The sequence below is a fragment of the Heterocephalus glaber genome, unplaced genomic scaffold (genome assembly GCF_053883595.1).
Source record: "Heterocephalus glaber isolate CG9 unplaced genomic scaffold, H.glaber_assembly_v1.0 deba00001610, whole genome shotgun sequence".
Lineage (NCBI taxonomy): Eukaryota > Metazoa > Chordata > Mammalia > Rodentia > Bathyergidae > Heterocephalus > Heterocephalus glaber.
In genome coordinates this window covers 5,542,149-5,554,388 of record NW_028258381.1, presented here as the reverse complement: position 1 = coordinate 5,554,388, position 12,240 = coordinate 5,542,149, and the positions used below count along the sequence as shown (strand labels likewise).

Here is a 12,240-nt window from a genome sequence, read left to right as displayed (position 1 = left end):
AAATATGGGTAATATGGTTTCATTTATGAGTTCCTAATGGCAACATGGTCCTCAAACGTGACTTCAGAATCATTTTTCAGCTTGCAGAGCCTTTTGTGCAGCTGTGCCTCATTTCGCGCCCTTCCTCCTGCCTCAATAGCGATGGGGTCCCATGGCGGGCCCTGCCGGGTCCAGGCCCAGCAGCGGCGGGCGAAGGCTGCAGGGGGCGGCCGCCCTGACCTCGGCGGGCGCGCAGACGCCGCCCTCCCGCAGCCCAGGTCCCTCCCCACCTAGGCGACCTTCGGGTGGGGCTGAGACTGGCGGCCAGGAGCGGCAGAGGCTGCGGAGGAACGGGATGTGGGCGCCCGGCGGACACCCGGGGCCCGCGGGCTGGGACCGCCGCCGCGGGGGCGCGAGGCTGCGCGCGGCGCTGGCTGGTCTGCAAGAACTACAGGGGCTGCGCGCCACGCAGGAGAGGCGCGTGCGGGGCGCCCTAGCACTGCTGTCCCGCCCGGGCCCGCCGGAGCCCGGGGCGGCGAGGGGAGGCTGGAGGCCACGCTGGCGGCGCTGCGGGAGCAACTGGTGAGCCGGACCAGGGCCGGGGGCTGCGGGGTCTGGGCCATGGCGGGGACTGTGCGGAGCAGTTGCGCGAAGGTCGCAACCCTGATCGGGATCCTGGAGCAGCCGGAGCCGCAGGTCTGTGCCCAGGGAGGATCGCAGGTTCTGGGCAGCTCAGGGGTCTGACTGAGGCAGTGCAGTTCTGACAGGAATGTCTTGACTCGATTTCCCCTGGCAGGAGTCTGCTGGCCAGCCTGGCCTCATCTCCGAGACCAGGAGACCCGGGGACCGCGTTGGTCAGGGACCACATGTCTGCTTGTAGAGCGCACTTGGAGGGTGCTCAGCCATGCCAGGGTCGTGCACTGTAAGAAAATGTTCAGGGCAGCAGGTATCTGGTGAGTTCTTCCACTCCAGCCACACACCGCTCTGCTCTGTAGGAAACTGACTTTGGGTCGGAATGGAGGCTTCACAGGGAACCCGTGACGCGTTGTCTGCACCGTGTCTCTGCCCTCTGCTGTATGGACTCCACTTCCCTTCCATAACATTGAAAATATCCTCGGCTTATTACTTGACTCGTTTTTTCTGCGATATGTAATACCGTGTTACTTTCTGGGAACAACTCAAAAGAGATTTTGCAGTACTGTAGTATTTCTAAAAGAAAAACCAAAATGCTACAGAAGATGTCTATTTGAGTCACCTCTGTTATTCTGAGTGGAATTTCTTTTACATTAGGAGCTCACATCTGTCCTCTTTAAAGCTGAGTCATTAACAAGTGTCTGTAACAAGTCTCCATGAGGCTGAGCATTCCTATCAGCTTAGCTCGGCAAGTCCTCACCTGGGCAAATACGTCAGGATTAAGGAATTGGGAAATCATGGTGTGGAGGCACCTCCCTGGACCCCTCTTACCTACCCTATTGCAGAGATGGAGGGTAGCCTGCCTGAGCAGTGTGGCTCTGACCAGGGCCAGTCTGTGGGTTCAGTGCCACTCTGGAGAGGGCAGGGCTGACCCTGCGTGGGTCCTGCAGAAGCTCCCATGGACCAGGTTGTAATGGAACAGACATGTCTGCTGCCCAGAGGTTTGCATCCAGCCACAGTTGGCTTCTGCATGAGCCCAGCCAGGTACACGCAGCCCGCAGGTGTGTAACACTTATGAACAGCCTGTCAAGGGGTCAGAAGGCACCTGATGACTAACTTAGCTGTAGCAATATATTGTGTGCACTCAGCCTCTAATTAAGAGTAGCCTTTTGGGAGAGATCAAACAGGTTTTTTGTTTAAATTTTTTTTTTTTAAGTGTGGGACCAGAAAGAACAGGCAGACTTTGTCTTGAAACTTTGTTCTTGGAAAGGATTATGTGATCAAAAGAGAACAGTAATTGAATTCGTGTGACATCAGCCAGCACTTAACACTCCCATTTTTCATGCAGGGGAAAACATGAGTGATGTGAAGTGTGTAATGAAGAAAGCCATCAAAAGGCTTTGGTCTGCACAGTTAAACACCCCAGTAACTCTGGTAGCCCAGTGCCACCCTCCCCAACCCTCCAGCCTGCATCCTCCTGCAGGTGTGAAGACCGGAAGAACACTTAGCAGAGTCCTGTGCATCTCTGTCCTGAAGGAATTCTCAAGTGAGGAGGTGCTTTAGCATTTCCTGGGATTTAACTGTCATTGGGAAAAGAGCCTGCTCATCAAATGGGCCTCACCCTTCAAATTGCAGTGTCAAGAGTCACAAAGAGAGTGCAGCAGTAGGTGCTTAGTAGGGTTTTGCTGAAGAATTAAATTAGTGACCTTTGTTGCTGGCACAAAGGAGGGATGATTTCCACAAGAATAAAACCCTGTGCCCTCCATCCCAGCAGTCAGCTGCATCCTGGCCATTTGTAGCCAGAGGTGGCTGTGCCCACCAGTTTCTGTGTGTGGGGCACTTTGTATCTTTTCCTTTCTTATACCAGGCAAGAGGTGTCATCCACCCATGGGCGCCCTTGCCTGAGGGTGGCCTGAAAGCTCCATCTTCCACCAGCAGATCCTGCTGTGTCTGTGGAAGGGGTGCCCTTAGGTGGGCAGCAAGCGAAGGGCAGGGGCTGCAGTGAAATCTTATCCTGGAGAATTTCTCAGTCATTGGCTTGGCTGGCTGGGACTTGTTCTAAAAAGGGGCAGCTAGCAACAATGGCTTTCCACGGGCAGGACCCAGCAGTAAGCCCTGCAGGAGCAAGCCACAAACTGATTCCACAGCTGTAAACACGATGCTGAGTATTTTCCTTGGACGACTATGCTGGCTTTGTGAATACACAGAGAGCAAAGGGAGCAGTGTAGAGCAGAGGGAGAACTAGTTAAGGTTCATGAGCAAGGCTCAGGCATCCACAGGCCCGGGCCAGTCTTCCTCTGAAGTTACTGGTGCTTGTCACCCAAGGTCCCGTGGGAGAACACCAGCCCCTTCCCCACTAATTTAGGTATAATGATTACCCCCTTCGGAGCTAAGTCATTCATGCGTAAGATGTTTCCTTTGTACATTCTTAGCTTTCAAGGAAAATCAGGAAGTGTTTTAGATACTATCTCTATATCCTGAACTTCAAGGTAGTTTTAATTTTTGTCCTCTGAATATTCCATAAAGCTTTTGCATGGTTGCAATTCAGAATTGCTAATTGGGGAAGCAAAGAACGTGCAAATCAGATCATTTTCTGTGGGCTATAAACATTTCAAAGGAAGGGGTTGCCCCAATACTTGCCTTTTGTCTGCACCTCCTATGACAGGTTCTCAGACCTAATCCCTGGGAAGCTGACTGGCATGTCCCAGGGCCTGAGCCCAGAACCTGCAGGAGACCAGGTGATTGCACCTTGGGGACCTTGGTGAGTGCTGTCAGACACCAGGCCCCAACACTAACAAATTTGGAAAATTGACTCAAGTGCCCTGAGATCCTCAGCCCCATCCAGTGCGAACCTGTACCCAGCAGTGGGCCAAGGCTGGCAGCAGGAGGCAGAGCTGAAGTGTCCCAAAGAGTCCCTCGGCTGGACTTCAGGCGCTGGGCTCCACTCCTGGCCTACAGCTGGCCATGCTCACCCCTGGTCATTGTGACTCTGAACACGAAGTCCCCTGGTGAGAAAGAGGAATGAAAACAGGGACAGTGGGAAGGGGTCACAAGGATGGTGTCAGTCTTGAATGTGGAGCTGCAGAAGGGGAGGGGCTGAGGATGTAATAAACCACCCGGAGAACCTGGAGCCTGGGGGCCTCCGGGCCACAGTTAATCAGAAACCAGAGCTAAGTCTGGCTGGTGAAATGTTAATCACAGAGCAGTGAACCCCAACACAAACACACAAGGCAGGGCTTGGGGAGGGGCTCCAGGAGGAGGAGAGAAGGTAGCTGGGGACCCAGGAAGAAGTGGAAGGCATGATTTGCAAGAGAGGTGGAGTAGATGGTTTTAAGCAGGAAGGGAAGAACTAACAAAAGAACTGAACTTTCTCTGTGTCCCATGGTTTTGTGACAGGAGAAGAAAAGTCGTTTGTGGAAAAAGTACAGAGGTTGGCCCCTTGGTGAATCTCAGTATCTTTTTCATTTCTGTTTTTGTCTTGCATGTGTGGTAGGCAGGCTGAGTGCCTATCTGTGAGACCCAGGCTTCTTTGTGGAAATGTGAAAGTGTGCAAGGTAGGAAGCCAGGACCCTTAAAACCATCTGGGGCTCCAAGAGCATGAAGTTTTGTTCAGCTCAGGACTGACTTTGCCCTGTACACATTTTCAGGAGCATCCCGCCTTTGATACTATGTTACCATCCAGGTCCCGAGGTTGTTCCAGGGCCTCTGGCTTCTGCAGCTGAGGCTGAGTTGGGTGAGAGAGGCAGCTGCCTATGTGCCAGCCTGGACCAGGTCCAGTTCAGCTCACCTCTGGTGTGTGACGAAAACTGTACAGAAGAGACTCTCCTGCAGACAGGAAATTATTATTACTCACTTCTCTCATGATGATTTCTATAAAGTTATTGAAGTAAATCCCCATTAGAAATGTAATCATTTTCTTAAACAGGATGAATCTGATAATTGCATTCACTAATTATTCGCCTTAAATTTGTTAGTGGGAACAAGAAATATATATAGTAGATCTGGAAAATATATATATATATATATAGTAGATCAGGGTGCAGCTGTATAAATGAAAGAAAGAAATCAGCATTTACTACTCGCTCAGTGCTAGTTTTATACATATACAGTGGCACCTTGGCTCGCCAAACACTTTTGCTTGTGCACAATTTGGTTTGCAAACAGATTCGTTTGGCAAAATTTGTTTTTGTTTGTGAACTCTGCATTGGGGAACAAACAAGACCATGGCCATCTTTCCTGCATGAACATGAAGATCTGGTCATCTTTTCCAGAATCACAGAATGATTTAACATTGTGAACCGAGGTACACAGTATATGTATACATAGATATAATACCTATATCATGCTGCTCACAATAGGTGGAAGATGGACACATAGCTTGTGTGGCTGATGCTCATAGTGACCCTTGAGAGCTGGGGCTGGAGGCCTAGAGATGTGGCCCAGGGCAGAGCTGTGATAGGTCCTCTCAAACAGGGAGACCCCTGTTGGGCTTCAGGAGCATTTACACTGATGCGCTCCACCTTGCAGGCCTCTGGTGCTTGCTGAGAGCGATCTTCCCAGCAGCTTCACCAAAATCTGTGGCCAATAAGGAAATTACTCAAGGGTTGGGGGTCCAGTATAGTGGCCATGCTCTTGCCTGGCATGAATGAGGTCCTAGGTTTCATCCTCATGAAGAAAAAAGAAAATTGCTCCAGATGGAAGAAGAGAGGCCAGATGCAGAAGTGGTCTTCCTCTTTCCCGAGGACTTTCCACCACCTGGAGGGCAAAGGGCTCCCCCGCCCAGGGCCACCAACCAAGGTCTGTTGTGTGAAGGACACAGTGACACCATGTAAATCCTCCTCTAGGTCTGAAAGAAAGCAAAAAGAGTGAAAACTTTATCGGTGGTGCCTGCTGCAGGTATCATGTTCTACTTTTGACTCTGCAGTCTCACAAGCTGTCATATTCTGCATCCTGATAAAGCAGTGTCTCCCTGGAAACTGCTGATAGGTTTTAAAACTGCATAGGAGGAAAAAAAAGAAAAACCGTCTCTGTGGTGTGTGCATGTGGGGTGAGGAGGATTAGTAGACGTTTTCCTTTCTGTGCCACTAGAGCTAGGGAAGCATTTCAGCCCAAGCAAGGAGCATGGCCAGTGAGGAAGGTGTGCCTCCCCTGGGAGTTCGTCTCAGGCTGTCTGTCACCTGCTGTGTCCACCTTCCCCAGAGCCTTGAGTTTGGGGTTGTGCTCTACGGTCAGTTTTGTTTCTCCTTCTTGCCTCCTCAGTCCTGGTTACGGCAGCAGGATGCTGGCCTCAAGACTCATCTGGACCAGCTGGACCTGCAGATAAGCGAACTGCAGCTGGGCATGTGCAGAGCCTCAAACGAAGGCCCAGACAGCGACAGCAGGCCTAGCTCAGGTACACACACGTACACACACACACACACACACACATGAGTGCACACATGTGTGCGTACATACACACACACACATACACACACTCCCTGGAAAAGTATTGCTTTTGGTGGGGAAAAAAAATCCCGGTGAGTTTCTCACCTCTTTCAGGGCTGAGACAGCTTGTCTGTTCTGTTGATGTTTCATGGAGGATGTGACCAACCATTCTGCAGCCACAGAACATACCTGTATTTAAATCCATGGGTTTAAGTCAGGCTGACAAGGATGCCCCTACCTCATGCCATCTGGAAGGCCACATTCATTGCTGGCATGTATGACCCTGGTCACCTCTGCTCTATACCCGACCTTCCCCACATGACCCTTGGACACAGAAGCCCCTGTGCTCACTGCGGAGACAGTCCTTGGTAGCCCTGTGTGTGCTGGCTGTGGAACCGCTGGCCAGGAACTGGTGCAGGGAGGGGGTGTTCTGAACCCCATGACCATGAAAATCCTGGGAGGCATCTGGAGCATCCTGTCTGGAGCTGAGTCTCACAGTCTTCCCCCCACCCCCTCCCTGTGCCAGGACAAGCAGGAGGGCAGAGACTCTGGGCCCTCAGGGCTGGGTCTCCAGGGCATGCACCCACCTGTCTGTGTCTCTCTCAGGATTCTATGAGCTGAGCGATGCAGGTTCCTGCTCCCTGTCCACCTCCTGTGCCTCTGTATGCAGTGACCGGCTCTCCCCATCCCTGAGCAGTCTGCTGCCTGCCTCCCATCCTTCCAAGTCCAGGTCTGGTGTGGGCAACTGCCGGCCCCGGTCTGCTGATGAGAACACCGTGCCCGCGTGGAGACCCCAGCCCGCCAAAGAGGGAAGCAGTTTCCTGGACAGTGCAGCAGGCACGGGCCGAGCCCAGGACGTGTTCCGGCCCAGGCCAGTTTCCACAGGTGAGAGAGGCAGGAGAGGGTGAAGGGGCAGCAGAGGGCAGCCATCCAGCCATGCTGGGGACAGAGCAGGACCCTCATGGAGCTATCTGCCAGTAGAGGAGCAGCCAGACCCCCTCTCTTATGCATGATGGATGGGCTGGTCTGGGGGGTGGAGTTTTCTTATTATTTAAAATAGAGACTGGTTTTAAAAGCCCTCCACACCCCTTGAGCCGCCCACATTTGTAGCAAAGGGGCCATGGGAAGATAACTTGTTCACCCTCTGCCTCTTGCTCCCTGAGAGGTCATTCGAGCCGAGCCTCCTTTCGCTTGTAACACAAGAGCAGCTTTAGCGTGAACCTCCATCTCTCCTTGGTGAAAGACCCCAGAGTTCACTCTCAGATCCCTGCAGACAGTCCAGGAGGGTTGTGCCAGACCTCTCTGACCTCTGTCTGGAGTTCAGTGGGTTACAGAGCTTTATCTCTGGGCACCCTTCAGCTGGATGCAGCACAGCACCCAGCTGACTCGGCCTCCAGGCCTGGAGGTGCTGCACTCAGCCATCCACACCCTGCCATGGCTCCAGGTGCTGGGGCTAGAGTGGTGGATCTCCTGTCCCCTTGCTCCTAGACTTTGCACATGTACACCCTCAAAGAGGAGCTGACCCCACAGGAATTCTTTCCTTGTTGACATGCTTGTTTTCCTTCCCAGGTGACCTTGAGAGGGTCCTTCCAGTGGACGTGGGGCTCCAGAGTCTGGGTGCAGATGCCACGCCCACCTCCCTCCTCTGCCAGGGGACAGACCCCCCGGCCCACGTGCTGGACCCCACCTACCAGCATGACCTCGTGTCCAGGGGAGGCCGGGAAGTGTACCCATACCCCAGTCCATTGCATGCCGTGGCCCTGCAGAGCCCCCTGTTCACCCTGGCCAAGGAGACCCCCTGGCCCCACAGCCACTCACCCCCCAGGGATCAGAGCACAGCCCTGGCAGTGCCAGTCTGTGAAGAGGGCCGAGCTGGAGCCTACATCGATAGGCTGCTGCGTCTGCGGGCCCTAGGGCCCTCCCCAAGGGATGTCTTGGGGGAACAGGGACCCCTGAGAAACGAAGCATCTCCCTTCCCACAGAAGGCGGGTGACCAGAAACAGGGCAGTGGCGGGCAGCCAGAGAAGCTGGTGTGTGCCCGAGGGAGAAGGAACACGGGAGTAATGGCTCAGAGCCTGGCTGTACAGGGAGATGGCCTCAGGCAGCAGGGACCCACACCCCTCAGGGATACCCCAGCCCCCAGCACCCCCCCAGAGGAGGGGCCCAGACCCTCAAATCCCCGTAACCTTGGAGAGACAGCTGTGGGCCTTGCTCCCTGCCCCCAGGCGTGGCAGCTCCATAACAACTGCAGCCTGGCCACCCCCAGGAGGCTGGGGTGTGAGAGACCCCTGCAAGCTCTTGGGTGCTCTGTGCATCTGCCCCGTGCTGCTGAAGCCCCGATGTCCAGGCTGAGGACAGCACCCGCTAAGACCAGGGCTGTGAAGATCAGGAGGAGGGCCAGTGACGAGGTGCCTGGGTCTGGAAGGCAGCCACTGCCCCACCCCGAGAGTCCCCAGGGTGTCCACGGGGGCCCCTGGCTGCCCCCTGAGAGGGGTCTGTGGCACAGGCCCCAAGGGCGCGGGCCCCAGAAGAGGCCCTCCCTGGCTGGGGAGGCCCCTGGCCGATCCTGCTCAGAGTCTACTCTCTACCCCATACCCTTCCTCATCCCCCTGGTGGTGGCCCAGCAGCACAGTTGCCAGGCATCGGCTTCATCCAGGGCCCTGTTCCCTGCTGAAGCGAACCCCCTCAGCGCAGCTGCCAGGAGGAAGCAGCGCCCCTGGAAGTCCAGCGTGGAGATCTCCGGCAAGCTGGGCTCAGCCAGCTGTGCCGATCCTCCCACACACACAGTCAGGAAGGCAGAGGACCCACCAGCCCGGGACAGGCCCTTGCTGGCCCGTCAGGAGGCCGAGATCGAATCCGACCTCTCCGAGCACTCAGCTGAGTGCACCTCACTCTTCCACTCCACCATTGCTGAGACCAGTGAGGAGGAGGCCAGCGACCACACCACCAACCGCTTCGGGGACCAGGAGTCCAGCAGCAGTGACTCGGAAGGCGGCATCCAGGGCAAGGGCAGCAGCCTGGAGCTGGACCAGGTGGTGGCCGGGCGGAGGGAGCAGCCCCCACAGGCCCCAGCAGGCTCCAGGCCAACTCTGCCACCTGTGCCCAAACTGTGCCGCATCAAGGCCTCCAGGGCTCTGAAGAAGAAGATCCGCAGGTTCCAGCCAGCAGCACTGAAGGTCATGACCATGGTGTGAGGCATCCGGGCACTGGGCATGGGGCCTGCCCCGCCAGTGAGACCTGCCAGCTTCCTTTAGCTTCTGCAGCTCATCTTACAGGCTCTGGCCCTGGGATGTGGTGGGCAGCTGCATGGGGGATTTTTCTCTCCCCAGAAGAGATATGAAGAGGTCTTTGATCTTTTGGATTGTGTAATCCACCCAGCACCAAGCTTCCACTTCAGCTGGGGGTGTGGGGCGGGGGGCAGGTTTAGGGGGGCACCTTGGTTCCTGATATTGTTAAGCCATTTCTCCCCAAAGCATTGTCTTAGTGATACCGCTGGCTGCTGGAAACTGGATTGAATTCGAACTCCATGTTAAGTTCTCAGTGTGAATAAACACCCAAATTATGCTATTATTCTCTCAATTCTCATTCGTTCTCCTTCATCCTCCTCTCTGCCTGCTGTGCACAGCCACAGTGGGTGCTCCAGCCCTCCCTCTTCCCTCCCGTGGGCGCTGGCCTGTAGGTGGGTGCCTCTTTGGGAAGTGGAGTCTAAACTTGGGTTCCAGAGTGGGGGTAAGTTGGGCATAAAAATGTTGTGAAAAAAATAACTGTAGTGGTGGTGGTGGTGAACTTTTTTTTCTTTTCCAAAGAAAATTTTGCTCAATTTTTCAAGGAAATAGATCCTAGGGTTCTCAGCTCAGCTGTGCAGTGGGTACCACAGTGTTTCAGCCTGGTCAGCAACTCACCCTGGCTGATCCTCAGCCTGCTCAAAGTCCCTGGCAGAGAAGAGGTGGGGAGCAATCAAGTCCTTGCAGTGCTGGGGCCCAGGAACTTGGGGAAGAAGGACAGTAGCAAAACTGGCTGAAAATACTACTATATTTTGTGCCAGGTGTTGGCTGTTCCTGTAGGAAGTAGCTGGGGCAGGATGCAGTCCAGAGAAGTTTACAACCTGATTAACATTTGAGAGCAGAGGCTTAGGCCTCCTCTGGAGAGGAGCAAGGGCTGCTCTGAGGCTTCTGAAAGGAAAAGAGAATGCAGGGGCTTCCTGCAAAAACCATCCCCAAAAGCAAACATTTCCAAGGGCCTGAGCCCATTGGAGCTGACTGGAGTGCAAACATTCCACTGTCTGCACAGACTTCTCAGCTGCCGTCCTGGGATTGCATACCCCAGAGGCGTCAGTTTCTGTCCTTCCTGTACTTTGCAAAAAGCTGCATTGAAATGTAAGGAATATGCAAGCCCACTCATGATTGGGGGTTTTACTGTAAAGGTTGGTGTGGGGTACTGTGCAGACATGGCCTATTCTCCACTGGGAGGCCCCCACGGGGATAGGAAAGGGTGGCTGTAGCCCATGAGGCCTCTGGACCAGACTTTGTAGTCCTGATCGCTCCTTGTGCTCAGCCTCCAGGCAGGTCCACAGTTTCCTAGCCTCCTCCCCACAGGCTGCACTGTGCAGGGCCTGCGGTTCCCTGCTGTGATGGGTTCCTGGAGCTTCTCACCGTGGAGGCTTTGAGGGCACCCTGCGGGAGGGGTGGACCATCCTCCCATCCTCCCATCCTCCGGATGATGAAGTGTGTCCTGTGTCACAGGTTGGGGACCTCAGGCTCCAAGCCCCTGGCTGAGCCCAGGCACAATCGGTGCAAAAGGGGAAAGTACCAGATGTGGGCTGCTCAGCGCCTCTCATAGTGCCTGTCCTCAGAAAGCTGGCTGCTTTGCTGTCACTCAGACTCCTTGTGCCACCAAAACTAACTGTGACGACCAAGCAGCTCTGACCAAAGGCCATGGGCAGAAAGTCCTCAGTGACCTGACAGTGTAAACCAGTTTCCTCACTGCTCACTACCCTTCCTCTGTCTATCTCAGTACCGGCCCTCTCTTTGTCTACCCTCTTCTTTCCCTCTCTTGCTCTTTTCCTTCTCTTTAAAGAAAAAGTTATTCAAGGTACAGCAGGGAGCCCTTCTTTCAGGACTGTCACCGTAGGTTCAGGGACCACTGAAATGGAGTCCTGTAGTGGGGTCCACTCTGAATGAAGCACTTGTCAGGATTCACAGCCAAGGAGCAGGTGGGAGTCTGTGGATGGGAAGTGGCCAAGAGGAAACATCCAGCATGAGGGGGATTTTGGTTAAATCAATCCGAAGGATTCCTGCTGCAGATAGCTAGGTGATCAGACACTCCATGAACCCAACCACGTGTCACAGTGCAGGGGTTCTTGTTAGGACTGTAAGTTACAAGGAATTGTAGAGCAGGGCCCAGAAGAAGATTCAGGAGCCAAACAGGAGATGGGTCACACAAAGAACCTCTGTGACTCTTCAGTCTCCCTGTCTAACTGTGGGGACCTAGGAAAGCATACTTGTTTCCCAAGGTCCAGGCTGACATCTCAAGGATTCTCCTCAGGTCTTCAAGGCCTTCCACCCAGTCTGTCTGCCTCGTCCTCACTCAGTGCCTGGCCATGTAGCCTGGGCCGATGGATGACAATAGTGTGCCAGTGAGCCTACCCCGAGGCTGAAGTTGATGGTTGCTTAGGATTCAGAATGAACGGCAAATTGACAGTGTTAAAAATGGAGGGGTCCAGGGATTTAGCTCAGTGGTGCTGTGCCTGCCTCGCAAGCTCAAGTGCAAGGTCCTGAGTTCGATCCCCCATACTGTAAAAACAAAACAACAAACAAACAAAAATGGGGCTTGGTCTGTCTGGGCTCAGCAGGGTGACTTGGGCTGGGCCACAGCCTTGCACAGCGGGAAGAGTCTCAGGGCTCTGAGAACACAGCTGGCAGCATCATGATAACTGAGTGGTCTTCGGGCAGGTAGGACCAGGCCAGAGGCAGTTTGGGGAAAATACTTTGACACCCAGAGCTGTAAGTCAGCACACCTGTGACAGAAGCCAGTTCTAGCTCGTCAGCAGATGGTGGGCAGAGTGCTCAGAAATGAGGGTTCTCTTGGATTCCAGGGAACCATTTCTCTACCTGCTGAGCTTCTGTTTCAGCACACTGTTCTGCCAGGCAGATGTGCGCGTAACCACTCTTCGGGAGAGAACTCAGCAGCAAGTCCTGCAGGGCA

General features: G+C 54.3%; 1 protein-coding gene across 1 annotated transcript; it reads left to right on the top strand.

The window, feature by feature from the left end:
* Positions 1–256: 256 nt before the first annotated feature.
* On the top strand, positions 257–9,629 carry Dact2 (dishevelled binding antagonist of beta catenin 2). Its single transcript, XM_004868834.4, is given in 5 exon segments — positions 257–505; positions 508–561; positions 5,872–6,004; positions 6,643–6,921; positions 7,606–9,629. Coding segments are annotated over 5 exon segments (2,262 nt in total). The 5' UTR covers positions 257–334; the 3' UTR covers positions 9,231–9,629.
* The last annotated feature ends 2,611 nt before the right edge of the window (positions 9,630–12,240 follow it).